Below are 25107 nucleotides of genomic sequence, written 5' to 3'. Positions count from 1 at the left end.
ACCCCGGCTTCAATCTCGGTTTGGTTTCCTCCCTGTGCTGGAGAGAAAGGACTGGCGTTTAAAAAGCGGTATTGTTTACTTTCATGTCGGATTTCGCAGCGAACAGATATATAGATAGATAGATTTCCATGCCGTGTTGATGGGGATGTTGACGCTGTTTTAACTCCGCATACAATTCCACGTAAGTTCAGCTTTGTTTGCGTTCTCCTTCTGCATCCCCCCCCCGCCCCCCCTTGCTGTTCGCTTATCCTCAGGATGAATAATTCATTACATGTCGGCTGACATTAAAGAATCTGCGTCGCGGAATAGTTGCATGGTTTTTTTTTTTTTGCGAAAACAAAACACGTAGTTGTGTTGGATACAATGTTTCACCTGCGAGCAGGAAACGGATGCGTGTACATCATATTCTGTAAATAAATAAATAAATAGATAAATAAATAAATAAATAAATATACACAAAAAAAACCCTAATGCCGGTTTGTGTGGACGCTGTGGTGTCGAGAAATGTCTTCCCGACGAGATCTTACAGCTTTTTGTCCTCCTCATTCATTTCATAGGATATTAATCATTTCATAAACATGCCGAGGTCGCGTCCTGTGGCCAGGGTTGCCAGGTATTCATTACAGAATCCGCAATTATGATGGTCAGTGTAAGCCCGGCTCATATTAGCCGTGTTACAAAGACCTAGTGAAGTAATATTCAAATCAACAGCTTCTTTCAACAGCTCAACTGAAGAGACCATCCTGATATGGTCCAGTTTGGTATTATTGCAGATATCGGCAACGAGTAGAACATTTTCTACATTGTTAATATTGTGAACAGGACTGAGAAGCACGTGCATTAGAGAGCGCTTCATGTGGCTGGTGGTGCATGCTGGGAAATGATCGGTTTGGAGAGTGATGGGGATTTGGTTAGTACGTTTGCATCGCATGTCCAGGGTTGGTGGGGTTCGAAGCACGTCTCCACCCTGTGTGCGCGGAGTTTGCGTATTCTCTCCGTGCTTCGGAGGATTCCTCGGCGTACTTCGGTTTCATCCAGACACATGCGTTTCGGGCTGATCGGCATGTCCAAAAACTGTCCGAAGTGTGTGAGGGGGTGTGTGATTGTGCCCTGTGATTGGTTGGCACCTTGTCCAGGGTATCCCCCGCTTTGTGCCTGGAGATTCTTGGTATAGGCTCCAGGCCCCTGTGCGACCCTGTGTAGAATAAGCGGTATGGAAAATGGATGGATGGATGGATGGATGTTCTCCTGGTGTTCTCCCGGTGTTCTCAGGTTTCCTCCCGCTATCCAAAAACATACCGGTATGTAGATTGGTGACTCTAAATTGCCACTGCTTGTGAGTGTTTGTGTGTGCATGGTGCCCAGCCATGGACTGGCATCCCATCCCTCACACCTAGTGTTCCTGGGAATATCATCTACTGCTTTCACCTTTTACAGCCACAAAAGCTCTGCGTGTGTGTGTGTGTGTGTGTGATTCTGGAACACTGGACACAAGGTCAACTCCACCCTTGTTGAGAAACATAGCGGGGAATCATACAAACACATATTCCCTCTCACCTCAGGGGAATTTAGTTCGGCATGCTTTTGTGAAATTTGCTCCGGAAACCTGGAGCAAACCTGTGTGGTCATAGAGAGAACATGCAAAACACGGTACACAGACAGTAACCCGAGCTCAGGCTCGAACCCAGGACCCTGGAGTTGTGAGGTGGCGACACTACCCGCTGTACATCTGTGCCACCCTGGATAATATAATTTAAACAGCATACAGTACAGAGCTAGACTGAGAATTGGAACAAGAGGTGTGTGCATGAGGCTGCTAGTGCATGATGGGATATGATGGGTTTCTGTTTTGATGTGTCTTTGTGGTGTTTCTAGGGTTGTTGTATGGAGGATGTGTGAATGGGTTTTTATCATATAAATGTAATCAATCTATAGTCAAATTTGGCTTAAAAGCCCAAGCTCAAACCCGTAGAGAAAAAGGAGTGGAAATTGTAGGAAAATCACTAACCTGGCAACACCGTTTCCAACATTCTGTTTAAATTCTTCGAAAATTCCTCTCCTACATTTTGAGTACAATCACGACTAGTACAATTCTAATAATCGATGCTGATTCTTTTATTATGATTATTTGTGCTGTAAACTGGTCTATATAAACATGCATTATGCAGATCTATATATTCTTTAAGTATAAAATACAAAAACTGTGCTAATATTTTTCATCTTTCAGTGCTCACAGCCTTCCTTTAAAACCCATCACTACTGTAGTGTAAAGAAGAAGGAAATCATCCGACATGAATGACAACATAATGTTTATTTATTCATTTATTTATAATTAGATAGGTCAATGAGGACAACAGTACATATTTAATTAACATCAATTGGATATAAGGATTTACCTACGGTGAAAGCATGTGGGGGGGTAAACCCCCCCCCCCCCCCAAAAAAAAAAAAATATCATTCTCCTGGTATCTTTGGACCGGAGCCACTTGCATGTTCCAGAGGATAAAATCATGCCTGTGAGTGGAGAATACCCCGGTTTAACCTCACGGCCTGCCTGAAAATTTCTCTGATCAGTTTAGAACCCCAACAGTGTTTTTATGTAAAAACTCCTACAGTAGATTGATGCTGTAAATGCAAGGATAAATTATTATCCCAAAGACCGATCGTTAGCATGTTAGCATGTTCGAGCTACAGTTCCAGAGAGCAGCTGTTAAACAACTGAAAAGTCAGCTGTTGGTCAAACCAAGCTTGTTATTGAAGTTGAGCTATGCGAAAATGTCAGAAACCGTGTATCGTATAACGTAGTGTGTACTATGACGGCCCATTTCTCTTTCGTAATGAATTTCACAGACGTAAAATACGTGTGCTATTTCATGCTTTTGCCTACGTCTCAGCTCTGCACATTATTTTGCAACGGCCTTTGGTTCAAGGATCACGTTCGTGCCTGTAAACTCAGCACCAATCCCACTTTTCCCATTAACTATACGATAGCAGTGCTTGAAGTGCTCCAGTGGCGTAGCTTGTAAATAATTTCATGGGGGGAAATGTACAGAATCATAAAATCACTGCGTGATGTGTATGAATATATATTTGGGCGGATACCAGACAGAAGTAGGAGCAGGAACTTGTTGTAATTTAAGGCGGATCTAAGACCGGCCATATTAATATCTTTACCTTATAATACCGTTATGCCAGTTCTAGTGAAACTTATTAAAATAAGACGCTTGTAATAATGGGGAATTGCGTTTAATCTTCTGAAACCACATCTTCTCTGACTTTTGTGCTCTTTTCCGCGTTAAACTTTATACCATACGTCACCTAGATATTGAGTTCAGAGTCTAGCTAGCTGGGTAGTAGCTTTCAAACGGGGGTGGGGGGGAAACCCTAATTCCGACTGGTTAATCCTGTTTCCCAGCGTGGAAGCTCTGTGATTAAATGAACTAAGGAGCACATTGTTTCGACACCTGCTGGTGTTAAATAAAAAGGAATCGTAATGATGACACGTTTTGAACGTCACTGTAGCACGGTTACCGTGCAAGCCACGTTTTAGCACGTGAGCTGCGATGGAGAAGCATGTGGAACTCTCATCATTCCTAAACCTGTTATCATCCCCCACACCATCTTCATCCTGGCAGGCGTAGCCAGACAGCCAAATGCAGGGTCTTGCTAACACTATGTTTTGTCTACACACCCACACGCAGTGGAAGTGGAAGCGTTCGACTTCCGAGTCGGTGCTCGGAATGACCTAATTTTCAACCTCGGTGCATTCAGGGTACTAGGAATTGGCGGGGAAAACATGGACGCCTCTAGGTTCATGTTTCTTTTGTTAGCAACAAGCTAGCTAGTTAACTGTGATAAGTGTTGTGCGGGATATTTTCCTCGTTAAAGCAGCAAACTGAAGAGTCAGCGGTACAGACGTACCCATTTGTTAAATCTGTATGTCGATTGATCTAAAGCAAATACTTGTATATACAGTATAAGTCGTTTTAAATTGATATTTTACTGCTGGTGCTGATGAGCGGCCATTTTGATTTGACGTCACTTGCTGAACTCGGAGTCGAAGAGGCGTTTCCTTTGTTTTGTTTTTTTTTCCCGATCGGAGGTTGGGAATTACGAGTTACGACTTAGTATTTCAGTGGATTTCTATTCAATTTATGTTACGCTTGCGTTCAGGAGCTGTAGATTGAAAAGCTTGCTAAATGAATCCAGAGCTGCCGTGATAACGTGTGCGACGGTCCATTTACAGGAAGAAATTTCACAACTGGGACGGACGTGGCGTTTCTCCCTTCACCCCAAATGTAATCAATCAGACCTGAAGTAGGTCATACGTGCGAGTCTGTCTCGCACAATCTTTTCTGTAAATATCTCCCTCAAACAACATCCAGAGCCTCAGGATGTCTTCCTTTTCATGAATACTGTATATCCTGCTGTCAGAATCCTAGCAGCTGCCAAGATACTGTGTTTGAGTGACAGCAGATGCAGCAGGACTCATCTAGGTGGAGCTCAGGGTTTGGAGTATTTTAAAGTATGGAGTATTCGACTTCAGTGAGGAAGTACTGCGTGTGTGTCGTGTGGGTGTGAACCTTTTCGTCCTTCGCTTCCACCTTCCACCTATTTCCTGACAATGGGACTCGTCGTTGGGCGTTTTCTCACTGATTCTTCTTCTTCTTCTTCTTCTTATTATTATTATTCTGAGGAGAGCATGTGCTGACAGGAATTACAGGTGGAACAAATTCTCACCCGTCTGCTTTTAAGGACAGTAGAGGTGAATTGGATGAGAGGGCAGTATGAGGGATGATAAATACGCTGAAAGGAAGCTGAGCGCGTCCTGTGTGAGTGCTACGGCGCACCAGTATTTCAGAGCAGCCCACGCTGGGCGGAAAGCTAAACGACTGGTTCGGATGTAATGAGACGGCAGGAGTACAGCTTTGTCTTTTTCTTCTGTCCTTTGCATGAAATAAAGAAATAAACGATGCGCCGAGTCTTCGTGAGGGTTTCTATTCTTTATGATTTGCTAACATCCGCTTTTTTATGATGCAATATAATTGTGGTTTTTTTTTTTTCTTCACCCAAGCGTCTCGTGACACTCACTGACAGGCTGGTGTGATGGAACCTGAGGCAAAGTGGAGTTACTATACACCTTTAAAAAAAAAAAAAAAAAAAAAGTGTTTTTTTTTTCTTTTCTTTTATACGATGGCAATTTGCCGACGATTGATTAATTTTTACAGTTAATTAATGACTGAGATACCGAGTCGTACTTTTTATCCATTTATGGTTACAATCGATATTTTGGAACGCCCAAGTAACAGGAACTAGTCCTGTTATCACTCGCATTATAAATGATATAAAATTATCCAGACTGTTACAAAGCGCTCACACCGGAGACTCCTTCCATAAACGTTACGTAAACGTCTCCTCCCAGAAAACTTCACAAACTCGATAATTGGCCACGGGTAGTGGTGACTCGACGCTTAAGGCTCTGGGTTACTGATCGGAAGGTCGGGGGTTCGAGCCCCAGCACTGCCGAGCTGCCACTGTTGGACTCTTGAGCAAAGCCCTTAACCCTCTCTGCTCCCGGGGCGCCGTATCATGGCTGACCCCGCGCTCTGACCCCGCGCGCTGACCCCGCGCTCTGACCCCTAACCTCCTAACAGGCTGGGATATGTGAAAAACAGAATTTCCCTCCGCTGTAATGTACATGTGATCAATAAAGTCTTCTTTCTCTTCTGTGTAATCTGTAGATCTGGACAGTCCACCTTACAACTACCTGTATTAGAAGAGCACGTTATTATAAACCTGTGGCTTGCTCACAGTTAACGTGTAGCGAGACCGCTGATGCGGCAGGGCTCGGAATATATCGACCTTGAGCTAACGTACGTGCGTGGGTCATGTGACGTGAACGTGGCGCGCACGCAGAGCCAGGTATCACCATTAGTTTAGTCACTAGTCTCTTCCTCCTTTCCCTCTCTGCGTGTCTCGGTTGTTTCCAGCCCACGCGATTAAACCGTTATAAAAGCTTTGTTTTAGAAATTAGAAACATTTCTCCCAGCCCGCCGAGCAAAGCGCGCTAGACGCGTGCGAGACGTGTCCGGATATCCAGACGCACATCCTGTTTCTTTACTGGCCGGAAGAAGCTTTGACTATGAATCGAATTTATGCAAATGATGTCATCGGAGTCCTCTGGCACAGCAGATAGGAAAGCAGGCAGTGTATGCTGGATTAACCTCAGCCTGGTTTTTTTTTTCTTTTTCTGAATGTTAAAGCCTGTGTGGAAATCTGAATAAACGCCACCCCGGCGGAGATTACTTTTATTAGTCGGGAAGAACGACGAACGACACACAGCTTGTTGTTTATACTGTTAAGTGCGAAAGTTTGCAACCCCTTGTTGTTGTTTTTTTTTTTTTTTTTTTTTGGGGGGGGGTCAGTTTATGGGTCTCGCCTATTTAACATGGCTTATGTATTAAAGAAAAACAAAAAAACCAACAACAATCAGGAGGAGACGCAAAAAGGTATTAAAGTCGTAATTTCCGTCAGTCCATTTCGCCATTTTTGCTAGCGGAATAAAAATGAAGGTATTTCTGAGGAACCTGACTCCTGACGTCTGTTGAGCTAGAAGACGTAAGTAATTGACAGCGCCGTGGAATCCTCAAATCTTATTGGTCAGAAGGTATCGGTTCATTTTCTATAACGGCACTATTCAAATAATTATTTATATTCACGCACTCGTTCTGTAGTAACAGCGTACACGAGGACTTGTGTGGGGCTCGGTCCACAACATGTACGATTGTTGATATGGGGACGTTTTCTGTAAGGGGGTGTTTAATTTACACCTCTGGAAGGAGTCTCCGCTGTCAGTGCTTTGTAAATAGTCAGAATTAACCAGTTTCTCAGGGAGTACTTTTATTATTATTATTATTATTATTATTATTATTAATTTTAAGATGTGGTGAGAATTGTTCATGGCTGTAAGTGATCAGTAAAGTCACTCACTTAATAAAAAGCACGACCTGTTGTTCTTTATCAATAAGGAAATCGTAGTCGAGGGTAAATTGCTGGGGTTTAAGAGAAATAAAACACGTTGGGATGTTCGATTATTAGAAAACGATCGACTTCAGGGTGGTCCGAGTAACACTGCTTCATGTCAATTATTATTATTATTATTTATTTATTTTTTTTACAACCCCAATTCCAAAAAAGTTGGGACGCTGTGTGAAACGTGAGTGAAAACACAACGCAACGATTTGCGATTTTACGTCGAGGAACATTTATTCTGACGTCGTAGACGCAGTGTTTCGCAGGTTGGTGATGGGGGGACGTATTAGTGCCTTTGAAATAGGCACATCTGGAAAGGCAAAATCGATGCGGAAAGGTGTTTACAGGTGTTAGGGCAACATCTGCTTCCATCTAGAATCCATCCCGTCTTTACTTCTGAGAGACTCCGCTTCTCTACGATACTCTTTTTTTTATTTTTATACCCAATCATGTCGCTGACCTGTTGCCAGTTAACCTAATTAGTTGCAAAATCTTCCTCCAGATGTTTCTTCTTAGTAACACTAACTTTTCCAGCCTTTTGTTTCCCCCCGTCCCAATGTTTTTGAGACGTGTTGCAGCCATGAAATTCAAAATGATCTTCATTTTGACTTTAAAATGGTACGTTTTCCTCAGTTTAAACATCTGGTATGTTTTCTATGTTCTATTGTGAATAGAACATAGAAAAAAAATAATACTTGTTTTTATCGACACTTATTTACATTATACACAGCGTCCCAGCTTTTTTGGAATCGGGGTTGTAGATAAACCGAGCTTTAACAGAACAGAGCGAGCACTGGGCACGGTGGTAAATCTGTGATTTCTGGTTGTCGTGTGCGGTAGTGAGGACGCCGGAGATGGAGATGCCGACGCTGCAGAACCGTCTGTCCGCCCACGGGGTCGGCGGAGACGCACACGAGCAGGAGTACTGCAAACGCAGCACATCTCCGCATCTGCATTTCTCTCTCGCAGCTCCACTCCTGTCTGCCCTGGCGTTAACTCGTAGTATGATGAGGACTGCGTCCGAGTGCAAAAGTTTGCACCCCGTTTGTTTTTACCGGGTGAAAAACCTCCGCATGTAACTGCACCACATTAAACACGCGCTCGTTTTGTTCAGTCGTATCCGAGGCACGAAAATTTCAAACGGGCTCAGATTGTCGAGGGTCTCTCGCATGACTGAGACAGGAAACGCCGACCTTTTTTTTACAGAGCTGAAAAAAAGCAGGGGATGAAAAATATATCAACATGAAAAATGATCAAACAAAAAAAAGCCAGAAACGTAGACACGAATAAAAAAATACGCATCAAATGTCGTGAGGTTTCATCATTTCCACGAGGAAGTTATTCTCGTAGTAGTTTCCCCTTGACGTTCATCGACTACCTGAGATGTAAAATGAGCACACGTCGAAAGTTACTCGGCTCCTGAATTATTGGCACCCTCGGTAAAGGCGTTTCAAATCGAGAGGTTATGAAACGTGTCTTCACTGCGGTTTAATTCTGCGATCAGTGAACTGTATATTTTTTCCGTATGGATTTGGACATACGGTAAATACGTTTAAAAATGTATTTAAAACTGGGAATAAACAGCAAGAAGGGAATGTTCAACATCTTGACTATTCAAGATTTCCAGGTCCCTATTTAAACCGTAAGCAAATGCGTGCTGTTGAGCACGTTAACCCGCTCTGTACGGAAGCTCAGATCTCCGCTCACGTGTTCAGACGACACCCTCTATTCGATTCGATCTAAAGCGGATCGTAAATGCGTGTGGAGTCCACGCCAGCTCGAGTGCACGCCGTCATTAAAGCGTAAAGGGGACGAACCGAATACTGAGACACTCTGAAATCCGTGGAAATGTTGTAAAGGTTCTACTGATCACGCGAGTTGTGGTCAATAATATCATTCGTCATGAACATTGTTGTATTGTCGACTTTCGGACCCCACCGTGTTGTACGCTACGGATCATTTGTGCGTCTAGAAGATGCAACCCCAATGTAGTTTTATGTTCTTGGGAGAGATTTTCTCGTTAAATCTCCTGATACATAATGCCACGTGTCCTAACAGGGATTTCGGAGCCTTTGGAGGAAAAGCTGCCTCACAACATGATGGGTTCTCCATGGGTTTAGGTTCATTTCTGGGTAATCCCATCTATTTTTTGTCCTTTCTGACAACAGTCAAAGTTTCTGTCCCCCCCCCACCCAACCCCGCCCCCATAGAATACGTTTACTTCAATGAAATGGTCAACTGATGCGGATTTTCAAAAGGCGCCAATAATTCCTACAAGCATTTTTCTTTTCCTGAAAGAAACGGCGGGAGATTGCGGTGCATTCTGGGTATTACGAAGCCGAACAGGACTGCGTAGAGAATGAATGGAGGAAATACTATCGACCAGCTGCCTTACAGACCACACTTTAACACGTCCATTTTCTCAGCGGAATCGACGGATATCATGTCCGGCAGGACGTGGATGTTCTGACCGAGCTGCATCCTGGAAGTCAGTTTGCACCGGATTGCCTCGACAGATACGTCCGAGCTTTCTCTCCGAGCCGTGCGTGAAACGTGCGAATATAAATTCGCAGAGGTAACCTGCTGTCTCGATCCCGGTGTTCGAGGGATTTAGGGAATTAATAAACACAACTGCTGATCACCAGAAGTGTCAAGCTGTGATTGAGCTCCTTGCATGAACTGAATTGTTTTTCTTCCTCATACATGTGCAGACAGGTGACAAATTAAAGGAAAACATGACCCTAGTCGGCGTGTTAGTGAGGCGTCGGGTCCGAATAGCTTTAATGCGTCGATTGTAAAAGCGTCTGGAACTGTACTGGAGGGACGGACCCCCTTGTGTCCTATAGATGGGAGCGGAGCCATCCTGGAAGAGGCCACGCCTACCAGGACGTGAATGTTTCATCACACGATAAAGCTGATCGGTCTGAAGAACTTTTGTATTGATTTTGCAGTGATTCTTCTATCTAACTGGGACAAGTGGAGCTAAAGCATGACATTAACATAAATAAATACCCCCCCCCCCCATCCAAACAGTATAACAGAATGCAGAGTCTGCAGATTTTCCTTTAATATGTCACTCGTCTGTATATATCACGTTGGTCGTGGAACCCCCCTTTTTTTTTTTCCCCCCTTGATATTGCAGCCATCGTCTTTTTAACACACCGACTGAACTAATTGTTAGAAAGTGTTTTACTCCTCTTTTTTTATTCTAATGTTTTTATCATTTGTCAAAGGACCTGTCATACTTTTCCCCCGTTTATAGGTCATGTGAAGTTGTGGAACACCAGCGAGTACAAGGTTAATTCCAGTACAGTAACGTTATAACAAAACCGTTCCCCTTACAAAACAGTTCCCTCGCTAGCCTGTTATTTTTTATTGATTTATTTTTCTCCCTCTCGAAGTTAATACGAACTGCTGCTTGTTCTGCTACCGAGAAACTGCGAAGCCTCCTGTCGTGTAGCCCGTTCCTGTGTACTAGGCTCTGACACCGGAGACTCCTTCCGAAAGTGCTTTCGCCTGGCGCGGATATTTCACCGTATCGACGATTATATACCCGTCCCTGTGTGCGTTTCGTTACAGGAACGCTAACTCATTAGAACGTGTGACCGATCGGAATCAGTTGCCCTGTGTTCGGAATTAATATCGTGATTGTGATATTTATGATATTCAGTGTTTATAGATTTTATTTATTTATTTATTTTTTTTAATCGGTTTCTGTCTGTCTCCGGCTCATTTATATAACCAGCGTCCTGTTGATGTTTTACACTGTCGTGTACAGTGCTGATGTTCCAGATAAGGGTTAAATAAAGACGGCGTATGTTCGTGTTCAGCTGCTCCCATTCAGCAGATGTGTGTGTTTGTGTGAGAAACGGGAGGAGGAGGAGCAGCAGAGGGAGGACTACGAGGACCTGAATGCTCTTAGGCCTAGTTCATTGTGGGAGGGAGAGCAGACAATAAGGCCAAAAGAAAATGCACAACATGGTCTAACGCCGGGCGCTGGTGTCTGAGTAATCTTTTGAGCTGCTTTTAAATGTGTGTGTGTGTGTGTGTGAGAGAGAGAGAGAGCGAGAGAGAGAGAGAGAGAGAGAATGAGCACCTGTCTCTGTGTGTGCGTGTGTTACTCGTATGATAAAGGAAGAGCTCATTTTCAAGCCAGCTGTCCTTTGCAAAGAGACACATTTCTCCTCCTTGGTGTGCAAGCTAAATCACAGAAGAACAATGCAACCAGCTCTTTCACTCTTTCTCTCTCTCTCTCTCTCACTCACTCACTCACTCACTCACTCACTCACTCTCTCACTCTTTTTCTCTCTCTCTCTCTCTCTCTCTCTCTCTCTCTGTGTCTCTCTCTCTCTCTCTCTCTCTCTCTCTCTCTCTCTCTCTCTCTCTCTCTCTCTCTCTCTCTCGCACAGCTCCGTCTCTACACCAGCAGGACTTGCAGGAAGGAACTGAGAGGGGATTTTGGGAAGTGCCATTTTTAAGGTTTCCTCCTATTTCCCCTTTTTTTTTTTTTTTCTTTTCTAGTAACGTCTAGCTAACAAAAAACACACCGCGCTCTGACCACTGGCATTTAATCAGAGAGACAGAGAGGTAAAGAGACAGATAGATGACAAGCAGAGGAGAGGGAAGGGAGAGAGAAACAGCCGATGTGCCGCAGTGGAAGCGTTGACTCATTCTTCTGCCATCTCAAAAAGCATTCATCAAGAGATCACACATTCTCTCATGCGCTAACAGAGGAGGACCTAGCCGCGCCTGTTAGCCAGGAGGAACTAGGACTGAGTCACGCCACAAGGGGCGAGTGTGTGTGTGTGTGTGTGTGTGTGTGTGTGTGTGTGTGCTCTTTCGTCACTGCTTTGCCAAACTCTGTCCACGCTAGATCCATCCCTGATCCAATGTGGCCGCTTTTAACTCCGCCAGGATGTGTTTACACACACTCTGTGATGACCCTGCCTGCGTTTTAATCCCGATTTGCAGGCGTGTTTGTAGCTCCTGGTTTTTAACGTTTGTATTCCCCCCATGAACTGTCTGTAGATTGTGTTGGGTTTTACGTTGCAGATTTATGGCAGTGTTTATGGAGTCGTTGTTTTCCTTTTGTATTAGTACTCCATTAAAAGCCCAGCTGTCCTCCTTCAGGGATTCTGGACTGAGCTGCGGTGAAGTGCGAGTCTTGCTGAGTGTGTAAAGTCAGTAACCGCTGCTTCTGAAGGTTGGCGTGTTTTAGGATGTGTGAGGAGTGTGTGTAGGATACTTTCGGTTTATGTGATTCATATGTGTGAAATGCTTCTCGATCATTGTGTGGAATATTTCTGGATTATATGAAGACTGTGTGGGGAATATATAAGAAATACTTGTGACGTGTGGAATATGTAAGGATTATGAGGGATATGTGTGAGTTATGTGGGATCACTCGCTGTATACGTGTTTAATATCTGCGGAATACTTCTGGATTATGTTTGGAATGTGTGAAGATCATGTGAGGAATATAGGTAGAATATATATGTGTGGAATGCATTCTGGGGTATGTGTGGATTATGTGTGAAATAAGTAAGGGATACTTGTAAAATAATTGGTGGAAAAAGTCTGGAATGATTCTGGATTAGACATGGAATTTTTGTGAAATATATGTCGAATACATGTGGAATATTTGGAATATGTATAGAACAATCTAAGCAATGCTCGCAGAACATGTGTGGAGTACTTCTGGAATATGTGAGGAATATCTGTGGATTATATGAGGGTTATGTTGGAATACTTGTAGAAAATGTGTGGATTATCTGTGGAATACCTCTGGATTATATGAGGAATACTTCTGGATTATGTGAGGATTGTGTGTGTGATTTGTAAGGAATAATTGTGGATTATATAAGGAATACTTGTAGTATATATGGAGAATACATTGTGTGTGGGATACGTGTAGAGTACTTTTGGAATATGCGTGGGTAATGTGGGATTACTTGTAGAATACGTGCGGAATAATTCCGGATTGTACGTGGAATTTTTGTGGAATATGTGAAGAATATTGACATGACAATAAAGCCTCTTGACTCTATTATTGAATAACATCCAGATATTTATTAAGATAAAGTAAAGGAAAAAAAACGGATCCTCTATACAGTATTGCTGCTCACAGATGACTACGTTTAAGTGCAGGAGTTTCTGTGTGGTCGGCTAAAGCACACATTTTCACCAGGGGCGACTGATACTGGATTTTACCCATGCCGATAACTAAAAACAGAGGCAATCCAAAAAGAATCAAAAAACACTTCAAATGACACAACAAAGTTTGCCTCTAGAGGCCGCTCCCGTACTGTATATTGACACCGGACCCTTCTCGGCCGCTCATGCGAAGGATGCAACCGGGAAAATCGGCATCGGCGAAACCGATCAATCGGTCGACGTCTAACTCTCACTAATCATTAGACCGAATGCAGGCAGTATGCAGGTAGCTGGGATCTCTTCACATTAAATGTAAGATCAGATCTCATGAGATGGAGACACTAAGTCAGTGTTTGTCCCCCGTGAGAACATGAGAAGTAATGTCTGAGAGAGAGAAAGAGGAGTGCATTGATCTCTTACACCTAACCACTTTTCTGTTAAATTACCCATAATGCAAATTGGGCTTTTGTCCTGTCTCCAAATGGCTCACTAATATTACGTCTAATATCGGAGACATCATGAAGATGAAAAACATTTTGTTTTGTTTTTTTGTTTGTTTTTTTTCTGTAATGTTTACAAATTGGTTATAGTTTGAGTTCAAATACGGCAAATGATTTAATACCGTTAAAATATTCATCATCGATCGAGTGCGAGGACTGGACGCGGGGACTAATCGACCATCCTGCTTTGTCGTTTTGGTTCAGCTTGCTCCAGAGCATTACATTATTACGGTTATTGTCTTGGTCCTGAGTCTAAAATAAACCATGCCTCCATCTGCCGACATGTCGCACGTGTCTCCCAGCAGCGGCGTGTCTCGGTCCCTCTGCGGGGAACACAAGCCCGGCTTCTAAAGGGACAAAACGCCCTTCAGGAGCTCACTAGCACCAGAAATGCATTGCACACGTCAGGCTTTATTTAGGATTCTTGGTATTATTAAGGACGGCATCAATGATTATGATGTTTAAATATCATTTTGTGTTTCTATCAGACAGCTTTGAATCTATAAACACTGTCCGAGTGTGTGTTACATTGTTAGTTCTTAGCTTTAAGCGTAGCAGGTTTTATTGATTTAAAGACCCGAGTAGCTTCTTATGTTCTTGTATAACTTGACGTTACGGTGGATGTTAAATGTTTGTTTGTATGTGTGTGGGCTTTTTATTTATTTATTTATTTATTTTTGCTTCTTCCTTGAGAGCTAATGGATGTCAGCTCACAGCTTTATGCTAAACACTCAACCCAGTGCAGAACAAAGCAAACCCATGTACGTCTGTGATGGATTTCAGTATGATGCAACAGGGCTTAACGCTTAAAGTCCTTTTTAGAGCCTGACTGGTATACGTGTTGGCTGATAAAAATGGACCAAAGGTTATCAGCAGAAGATAAAATCAGTGATGTCTCTGTTATAAAGCTAAAAAGCTGTGTGTGTGTATATGCGCGCGCGAAATACTCAACGACTTGGTGGCGTGATGCTGCGTGACATGAAGCAGAGTTACTATACCAGAGGATTTTTAAATCCCTATTAAAGGATAGGATTATTTTCCTACAGCACTTCCTGTAATGTCGTATTGTTCGTATACAGCACACCTGGACACCGCATCATGCTTTGTATACAGTACGTTCATAGTTACATTTGGGGTTGTTTAGCGTTATCGTTAATGCTTGCGTGATAACAGTTTTAAACAGTCGATCCCTCACCTGCACCCCCCCCCCCCCCCCCCCCCTTCAGGTTAATAAGACGCAAAACAATTGCAGCTTGTTCTGGATCCACAAAGTGCAAAGTTCTGACATTTTCCAAAGAGGGAACATTTAAAGTTATTGCTTTACCTCTGACTGGTACAACGCATTGAAACTGGAGGCTCCTTCCAAAACACTAAATAAATATATCCTGAGGGACAACTTGACTATATCAACGACTGCAGGTTTTTTAATCAGATTATATGGCACATCCAGCACACAAGTCTAAGTGAATTAGCTGTTGCTATGGAAACAATGTGTGTAATATTTCTGGAATGTTTGTGGAATATATCTGGATTAGGTGAGGATGTGTGAAATGTGTATGGAACACTTCTGGAATAAGTGTGGAATATGTCTGGATTATGTGAGGATGATGTGTGGAATATATGTGGAATACGTCTGGAGTATGTGTGGAAGATGTCTGGATTATTTGAGGATGTGTGGCATGCGTGTGGGATATATCTGGATTATGTGAGGATGATGTGTGGAATATGTCTGGATTATGTGAGGATGATGTGTGGAATATATCTGGATTATGTGAGGATGATGTGTGGTATATGTGTGGAATATATCTGGATTATGTGAGGATGATGTGTGGTATATGTGTGGAATATATCTGGATTATGTGAGGATGATGTGTGGAATATGTCTGGATTATGTGAGGATGATGTGTGGAAGATGTCTGGATTATGTGAGGATGATGTGTGGAAGATGTCTGGATTATGTGAGGATGATGTGTGGAAGATGTCTGGATTATGTGAGGACGATGTGTGGAAGATGTCTGGATTATGTGAGGACGATGTGTGGAAGATGTCTGGATTATGTGAGGACGATGTGTGGAAGATGTCTGGATTATGTGAGGATGATGTGTGGAAGATGTCTGGATTATGTGAGGATGATGTGTGGAAGATGTCTGGATTATGTGAGGACGATGTGTGGAATATGTCTGGATTATGTGAGGACAATGTGTGGAATATGTCTGGAATATCAAGCTCAAATTTTGTGCAGTATGGTGCTGCAGCTAGCTCTCACGAACAATCACGTACATCTGCCCAGATTTTCCTGCAAATGCATCGGTTAACTTGTAGTTGTACGTATTTGTAGTATATGTATTTTGAAAATGTCTCCCGATGCACTAAATTCACTAAACTATCGGAGTTGATTTGAACTGGTATACCTCTGTCTGTCTGTCTCTCTCCCTGCGTCCCTCCCCACCTCCCCTTCTCTCTGTGTTTCTGTAGGCTGAGAGGTGTGTGTGCCTCGTACTCCTCCCGTGAATGCCTCTCACCATGGCTAAGAGGGAGACGGGCAGCACCAGCCCTGTGGTGCGACAGATAGACAAGCAGTTCCTGGTCTGCAGCATTTGTCTGGAGCACTACCACAATCCGAAAGTTCTGCCCTGCCTGCACACCTTCTGCGAGAGGTACGGTGTCATCACACATGGCATCGTGGGAGTAACACTCCGACTTTAATTGCTTCCCCATCCCCGTCCCCCCGCAAGTAGCAGCACTTGGGTAATTTGGGAAACTTTGAAAGCAGACGTTCCATAGTGGAGAAATGGAGTGAGCTTTGACCCAGATGAAGGATTTAATCCGAGAATTGGTTCATTATGAGATGCATACAGTCTCTAAACCACCCACGATGACTTCTACCAGCCATTCCCATGTAAGGGATGGATTTGTGTCCTTTGCTTTCATATGAATCCTCTATTAGTCATCAGGTCCAAGCTCAGAACCAGTGCATTTAAGTAATGCTGATCTTAAAATGCCATTTTAACTTCACTTAAATGCTTGATTTTGCCGATGCAGTCTGGTGTCCAGGGGAAATTCTTTTTCACACAGTGCTCCATTCACATGGTTTTTCATTTCAAACCGATTTAAGAAGCATTACAGATGAGCTCACAACCATAAGTCGACAAAGCAGGTTTACGCCATCGAGCCTTACACATTAAGAAGAGTTTCTGATATTTGTGAGTATATAGATGATGATGATTGAAAAGTTTGCTTCAGGTACTGGAATCACTCTTTCCTGAGAGTTAACAAGTTAACAAGTTAGCCGTTTGGCAAGGCGCAAACACGTGGAGGCGGTTCCAGATCGCATATTTATATATAAGGTTTATAGACTCTGTCATTTTTTGTTTGTATTAAGGATGAGGGTTTCCTCCCCAGTAAAAAGACATGCATTGTAGGCTGATTGGCATTTCTAAATTGTCTTTAGTGTGTGATTGTACCCCACGATGGGTTGGCACCCCATCCAGGATGCCTCCCGCCTCGTGCCCCGAGTCCCCTGGGATAGGCTCCAGGCTCCCTGCGACCCTGTGTAGGATAAGCGGAATAGAAGATGGATGGATGGATGGATGGATGGACGGATCTCACCCATTCTTTCTCTCCACAGATGTCTCCAGAACTACATCCCGCCGCAGTCCCTCACTCTTTCATGCCCAGTGTGCAGGCAGACATCCATCCTGCCTGAGAAAGGCGTAGCAGCGCTGCAGAATAACTTCTTCATCACTAACCTGATGGAGGTGCTACAGAGAGAGGCAGAGTGCTCGCAGCCCGAGGAGCGCGGAGTGCTAGAGTCAGCCAGCGCCGCCAACTCGGCCCAGCCGCTGTCCTGCCCCAACCACGAAGGCAAGGTGAGGTACCACCTTTAACAAGAAACAGACATTTACACATACTATAAGCGTGACCGTTGGCTGGTTTTTATGGTTTTAGTCATCATTGTTTGTGCCGTGATGGTCCTCACGTGTGCCCTCTACAGGTGATGGAGTTTTATTGCGAGTCGTGCGAGACAGCGATGTGTCTCGAGTGTACGGACGGAGAACACCGCGAGCACGTGACTGTTCCTCTGCGTGACGTTCTCGAGCAACACAAAGCAGCGCTGAAGAGCCAGCTGGACGCCATTCGCAACAGGTTCGGGCAACACAAAGGCAGTCTTTTCAAAAAGGTTCAAAAGTACCTCCACCATGTTTCACTGGTGAGCTTGTATGTTCTGGATCATGAGCAGATCATTTCTTTCTCCATGCTTTGTCCTTTCCATCGCTTTGGTAGAGGTTCATGTTGGTTCCAGAACTTTTGTGGCTCTTGTGGTATGATCTCTATATGTCTGCTCTCAAAGTCTTCTTCAAACGGCGGATTGTGAGACCTTCTCTCCTGCCCTGTGGAGGTTGTCGGTGATGTCACTGACTGTTGTTTTTAGGTTTTTCTTCAGAAAGTTTCTTTCATCAGCTGTTGTTGTTTCCCTTAGCCGACCCATTCGGTGTCTGTTACTCAATACAAGAGTGGTTTCTTTTGTTTTTCTGGACGTTCCAAATTGTCGTATTGGCTATGCTCGAACAGTGTCGATTTTTACGTCTTTTCTCAGCTTCGAAACGGCTCGCTTTTCTCCCATAGACATCTCTCCGATCTTCATACTGGCTTACCCATTTTATCAACAAGTACAGTCTTCACAGGTGAAACCGAAGGCTAAAATCAACAGTAGATGTTCAGAGCTGTTTAATTGTTAAACAGTTAATCTAACAGGACACACCTGGGTAACAAGAAACACCTGCCGGTCGTATGTTCCGATATTTTTGCTCACCTACAAATTGGGCGGTCTGATACAAAATGTCCTAAGTTCTATGTCGATTAATACGTCTACGCGTAAATACTAGGAGATCAAAGCTGAGATTCTAAACTCTCTTCTCTTATTCATCTTTTGATCTCAAACCCAAATGCTTTCAGTCCGCAGCAAAAAGAATTGAACTGGCCTTGGCGTTCCAATAGTTTCGGAAGGCACAGAATTTCTGTCCTTTTATTTGACTATTTCGCCATGCTACCCTTCTGCATTTTGGAATAACAAATGATAACGAGACGCGGACACTAATGATTCTGGTGCCGATTAAATCAGAACGCTCTTATAAAGCTGACTGAATCGAAATTACGAGTCACCCATGAGCCACCATTTGAGCCTTGGGAAAAGTTCCCGCACATCCATTTTTTACCAAGAGCAGCACACCGGAACGGATATTTCAGCATCGGTATGAATGTCGGCTGTAAACGAAATTTATTCTGCACAAAGTTTTTGATACGTTATTAAACCGTATGGTAAACCGTGGATTCTGTTAATAATTTCTATAGTGATTATTAGTAAATCGTATCTATAGCAACCGCTAATTCACACGGACGGTTATAGCTGATCCACGCAATCGAAGCCTGATAAGAAAGAAAATTGTAAATCTTTGATATGATGAAGGTTTCCGGTTTCCCGGTAACATGGCGAGCTGTATTTTTTTTTTGTCTTATTACTTCAAAAGAGAAAAATAAGAGAGGCTGTTGGGATGTTTAATTTCTCACTTACCGCCGTCCGTGAATCAAAAACCGTCAGAACGTAGAAGTATGGAGTCTGAAGTGTGAAAGCAGTATAACTCGGTGTGACTACTGTGCTGTAAAAGCAGTAAAAGTCAGATCTGTAATTACGCAGCTAATTATCCACTTATTATTATCTTCCGGTCTTCTGCCTGACGTTATTGCAGCGCTTTAAAGAAAAGAAATTAAAGGCTTCATTTCACACCCACTGGTGTTGCTAACAGACCTCCACGGTCCTCTGACTGCCTCGTGAATGTATTTAGAATTCAGAGGTTCATCATGATGTAGCGCCCACTGCCCTAGGCTTAAGTGGGCTTCGATGAGATGTTTAACTCGTCTACCTCGTTCTTCCTCCTCCAGGCTTCCTCAGCTGACGGCAGCCATCGACGTAGTGAACGAAATCTCCAGGCAGCTCTCGGAGAGGAAGAGCGAGGCCATATCTGAGATCAGCAGCACGTTCGAGGAGCTGGAGAGAGCACTGCACCAACGCAAGAACACCCTCATCACTGACCTGGAGAACATCTGCAGCACCAAGCAGAAGGTACCGGAAGAGCTCAGATAAGCTCTTTGTGAATATCTGAATAGTACGTATTCTGCAGGATATGATCATGTCGATGAGCTCGAGCTGTGCAGCCGTGCGATAGCAGTGTGTGCTGTGTCCCGGGTGCAGGTGCTCCAGACCCAGCTGGCTGCTCTCCTGCAGGGGAAGGAGAATATCGAGAGCAGCTGCAGCTTTACAGAGCAGGCTCTGAGCCACGGCAGCGCCACCGAGGTGCTGCTGGTGCAGAAGCAGATGGGAGAGAGAGTGGCAGCGCTGGCGCGCCACGCTTTCCCCGAACAGCCACACGAGAACGGGCATCTGGAGTGCCAAGTGGAGACCGAAGGCCTCCGTCGCTCCATCCAGAACTTGGGGGTTCTTATCACCACCAGTGCTGTGGGTCACACCAGCGTGGCTACAGGAGAAGGACTACGGCATGCCGTGGTGGGACAACACAGCACCGTTACCGTTACCACCAAGGTGAGTCATGCCGCTCCTGATGCTCTGGGTCTGTAGCAAAAGGACAAATTATGCTTATTAATCGGGGGGGGGGGACAAATCTGAAGTTCACGTACCTGGGACAAGCTTATGTCTGGACTTTGTCCCCTGGGCAACCATGAACTCCAAAACTCCGCTTCATACTGACTTTTGCAAATTAAAAAAAAAAAAAAAAAACCTTGCAGATGTTGGTCTTGGTATAATTCAGTACAGCTGCTGTAAACGTGTTGGCTTAAGACAGTAACGTTAGAGGAGGGAAGAAATCGGGAGCATGATGAAAGTTAAAATATTCAAAATGAATCACAATTATTTGTATTATGCACTTTATGAATTCATTACTGCATTTTAAAATATATATATCACAGGCAACAGTGTATGCCCTGGATAGATTTTATATATATATATATATATGTGTGTGTGTGTGTGTGTGTGTGTGTGTGTGTATATATATGTGTATATGTATGTTTATTTATTTATTTATTTATTATTTGTTATCATGGAAAGTCAATTCAACATACGAGTTAAGATATTTTTAAAAAATGAATAAGCTAAGATACCGAATCTGATGGTGCGATAGTCAACGTTTTCTTTTGGAGACCTTAAGAAATATCCTACAGTGGAAGAGTGGCACGTATTCCAGACGTACAATAGGATCAGATGGAAAAATAAGGATTGTAAGGCGTTCATCTTGAGTGTCTGACTGCAGTTCCTCAACATTATCGCTCATTATTCCTTTCCTGTTACTGCATTATAAATAACTGCATTATTTTTTTTTCTTCCTAATCAGGACAAGGCTGGGGAGTTGGTGAAGACGGGCAGCGCCGCTCTCGTCGCTCAGATCACCGGACCCGACGGCTCGGTCACTGCCGGCGAGGTGACGGACAACAAGAACGGCACGTACGAGGTGGGCTACACGCTGTCCAGCGACGGCGAGTTCTCCTTTTCCCTGCTGCTGTACGGCCAGGCTGTGAGGGGAAGTCCGTTCCGCCTGCGCGCAGTCAAAGCCAGCGACGCCCCGCACTCCCCTGAAGACGTCAAGAGACGTGTGAAATCTCCCGCAGGAGGTGGAGGAGGGGCTCACGTCCGCCAGAAAGCACTGCGTCGTCCCGCCAGCATGTACAGCACCACCAAGAAGAAGGAGAACCCCATCGAGGACGAGCTCATCTTCAGAGTGGGTGGGTGCAGAGAGGAAATCCGCTCGGCAGAACACCGCTGGACCGGATTGGTTTAGCGGAGGATGGCGCTGCAGATATGAATAGTGGAAAAAAAAAATCGTAATATTGAAATTGATCCTTTGGATTGAATATAGTGATTTTATTGACCGAGGGAAGCACCGTTTAATTCTCAATTCGGATTCAGTTTCTGTAACGGTACATCCAGATATAATCCAGAGGTCTGAGGTTAACTGAACTCGGAAAAAAAAAATTCTGTAACGGTGAAGTGTCTCGTTGTTCGTGTGTCTCAGGGTCGAGAGGGCGCGAGCGGGGTGAGTTCTCCAACCTTCAGGGCATCTCCACATCCACCAACGGACGTATAGTGGTGGCTGACAGCAACAACCAGTGCATACAGGTGAGGAGCCTCTCGCATCACATCACATCACATCATTAACCATATAATTAATCCCCATTAATCCACATCATATGATTAATCCCCTTATTTAGGGCTTCCCAAGTCCCACCCACTAGCTAACCCTGCCCTGTCCCATGACCTCGATCAACCAGGGATGGGTTGGGGCTCTAGTACGTGCTTCCTTTAAGATATGTGGAGGCAAGTTCGACATGTTTTCGCACTGCTGCTCAGGCTGCATCACAGGGCAGTGTAACACACTTCGGTTAAACCGTATTTTTCGTGGATGAGACCCGGGATTGGCTAGTGTTGCTGTGAGTGACCGTGGAAAGTGAGCGTGCCATCCCCGACATCCTGAGCGCTCGTCCAGTTTTGCCACCTCCCCAAGAGCACTGCCGATCTGTCCTTTTTGGCATCGTCGGGATTCAAATCCGCGTTCTCCAGAGGATAGGGCGCCATTCTAGTGTAGATTTGGACTTGTTTTTAGACTGTTGTTTGTGCTTGTTGATGCCCTGCAGGTGTTCTCTAACGATGGTCAGTTCAAGCTGCGCTTCGGGGTCAGAGGTCGTTCGCCAGGGCAGCTGCAGCGTCCGACCGGTGTGACAGTGGACATGAACGGGGACATCATCGTAGCAGACTATGACAACCGCTGGATCACGATCTTCTCTTCTGATGGAAAGTTTAAAGTGAGCGATGGAGGATTTTTTGTAAATTTGTCAGTTTCTTTCCTGGACTTCCTTCTGATCGTTATTGGTCTCTTTCTTGGTTCTGCTTTAGAGTAAAATCGGAGCAGGGAAGCTGATGGGACCCAAAGGAGTAGCTGTGGACAAAAACGGTCATATAATAGCTGCAGACAACAAAGCCTGCTGCGTCTTCATCTTCCAGTCCAACGGCAAACTGGTGACCAAATTCGGAGCCAAAGGGACGTTAGACAGGCAGTTTTCAGGTGCTTTGGTTTTGTTTGTTTTCTCTTCCTGAAATACTGATTTGGTCAAAAGTATGTGGACCCCTGATCATCACACCTGATCATATGTGCTTGTGGAACATCCCATTCCACACTTAGCCCCACGTTGCTGTTATAATACCCTGCACTCTTCTGGGGAGGCTTTCCACTAGATCTCGAAGCGTGGCTGTGAGGATTTACACCTTCAGTCACAAGAGTATTAGTGAGGTCAGGTGAGGAGGATCGGAGTGCAGTCGGTGTTCAGTGGGGTTCTGTACAGGACACACTTCCACTCCGACCTTGGAGTGTCTTCATGGAGCTCGGTTTATGCACAGGGGCGTCGTCATGCTGGAACTGGTTCAGGCCGTTTTAGTTCCAGTGAATGGAGATTGTAATACTACAGCATACAAAGGACGTCATGTACACTTCTGAGTTTGTGGCGAAGAGCCACACGTGCGTGCGATGGCCGAGGTGTCCACATACTTTTGGCCCGAGAGTGTTAAAAGGTTTTATTTAGTAGAAAAATCCTTGCGTATTAACTCTTAACTCTGTTTATTCTAGATAAAATTACTCCAACCACCCCAACAGAGCCAAAGCTAAGTAAATCAGGCCCCGCATTCAGTAAGTACCGGTACCCTGTACATACCCCGTACGTACCCTGTATATCAGCTATACTATAGACTCCAAAGTTGTTGTTTTTTGTCTTGTTTCTCTCTACTGTGATATCCAGGTCCCCATTTCGTGACGGTGAACAACAAGAATGAAATAATAGTGACCGACTTCCATAATCACTCTGTTAAGGTACGCAGCAGCTTCTCTGAACGTCGCTTAAGCTATTCGACGTCATCAAATCAAACCCTTATTCGTTTATTTTTAATCCAGCTATGATTATTTAAGGTGCTCGTACAGGGACGGAAAAACGTCAACGAACCTTTCTTTACCCGAGTGGAGCACTGTATGTAGAAATCCATAAATATCGTATCAAAGAACGGAGAGCGCGGCGTCTGCGCTGAGTAAATGATCACGCGTTCATATCGGCGATCGGTGCGGAACGTTTCGTGTACGATCTCGAGCGTTTTATTTTCTCGTTTTATTCGTCAACGCCGATCTCCGGAACACGAGCCATAGTTTGTGGCTTGAGGCTCGGTTTCACAGCTTGCATGAATTTTAAAAACGTTAACGTTCCGTCCCGTAATACACGGCGTGTCTGGTTCACTTCCTGCAGCTTCCCGAGTCGGATCTTTTTCAAACCCGCTTGGAACTGGACCGAGACCTCCTCACTCGGAATAGTGTTTTTTGACTGGGTGTTTTGGTCCACTCTCAGGTGCCGTGTTTGTACCGATCGTGAAACACCCTAGGGTTCCATTCAAACAGACTAAACGCTGCATATGTCAAAGCATCCGTAACGATTTCTGAACATATCTAGTAAAGGAAAAATAAATAAATAAATAAATAAATCGATCAATAAAAACTCGATCCTGCTGTCAGAAGAGAATGTTGTTGATGATGAGAGAAACTATATGTTTGGTGTCCACTGATGTCAGCCTCCTGTTGTTTAGGTTTATAACGCAGATGGCGAGTTCCTGTTTAAGTTCGGTTCTCATGGAGAAGGTAACGGCCAGTTTAACGCTCCTACAGGAGTGGCAGTGGATGGGAATGGTAACATCATCGTCGCAGACTGGGGTAACAGCAGGATACAGGTAAACTGCACCGTGTCTGCGTACCATATCCTGTCCCAAACCATACTTTTTATCTCACTGTGACTCCAGAATTCACCTCCAGGATTGATCTGAATCGAATCTAGCAGTATGTAACCTATCCCTGTGCGCAGCGTCGTTTTTAACGTTCTCGTGTTATCTGAGCACGTTCGTTTCAGCTTACTCGTGGCATATCCAGAACGACGTGCCAAATGTGCAAACAAGCTGCATCACAGAGTAATCAGAGCGCAATCACGTTTACATTCGTTCATTTAGCGGACGCTTTTCTCCAAAGCGACTTACGGACGAGGAAATACAGGCGAAGCGATATATATCGGGCGGAGAACAAGAGAGTTCTAGAGAAGCAAAGTGCGCAGAGTCGAGGTGTAAGAGCCAGAGGAATTTCATTTATTTATTTATTTATTTTTATAAAGGATAATGCGGGGGGTGGAGTTTTAGGGCTTGGTTAGGTGTTCATGGAGGAGGTGGGTCTTTAGCTGTTTTCTGAAGATGGTGAGAGATTCTGAGGTCCGGATTGAGGTCGGACGTTCATTCCGCCGCTGAGGAACAGTTGGCGTGAAGGTTCTGGAAAGGGATCTT

The 25107-nt window shown here is 44.3% G+C and overlaps 1 protein-coding gene across 2 annotated transcripts in view; it reads left to right on the top strand.

The window, feature by feature from the left end:
* The first annotated feature begins 5 nt into the window (after positions 1-5).
* The window catches only part of trim3a (tripartite motif containing 3a), a 26991-nt gene continuing 1889 nt past the window's right edge, over positions 6-25107 (top strand). The window contains exons 1-13 of one of the 2 annotated variants that reach the window (XM_017491551.3): positions 6-181; positions 16161-16342; positions 17314-17554; positions 17680-17831; positions 19626-19806; positions 19936-20283; positions 21089-21476; positions 21767-21870; positions 22386-22553; positions 22645-22813; positions 23372-23431; positions 23541-23611; positions 24370-24510. In XM_017491551.3, coding sequence (XP_017347040.1) covers positions 16197-16342; positions 17314-17554; positions 17680-17831; positions 19626-19806; positions 19936-20283; positions 21089-21476; positions 21767-21870; positions 22386-22553; positions 22645-22813; positions 23372-23431; positions 23541-23611; positions 24370-24510 — 2169 coding nt within the window. In that variant the 5' untranslated portion in view covers positions 6-181; positions 16161-16196. Of the gene's footprint in view, positions 182-14953; positions 16010-16160; positions 16343-17313; positions 17555-17679; positions 17832-19625; positions 19807-19935; positions 20284-21088; positions 21477-21766; positions 21871-22385; positions 22554-22644; positions 22814-23371; positions 23432-23540; positions 23612-24369; positions 24511-25107 lie in introns of those variants that run through there. The other variant, XM_017491552.3, reaches the window with a different exon arrangement.

The sequence above is a fragment of the Ictalurus punctatus genome, chromosome 17 (genome assembly GCF_001660625.3).
Source record: "Ictalurus punctatus breed USDA103 chromosome 17, Coco_2.0, whole genome shotgun sequence".
In the NCBI taxonomy this organism is placed as follows: Eukaryota; Metazoa; Chordata; class Actinopteri; order Siluriformes; family Ictaluridae; genus Ictalurus; species Ictalurus punctatus.
This window is presented reverse-complemented; position numbering and strand designations above follow the sequence as displayed.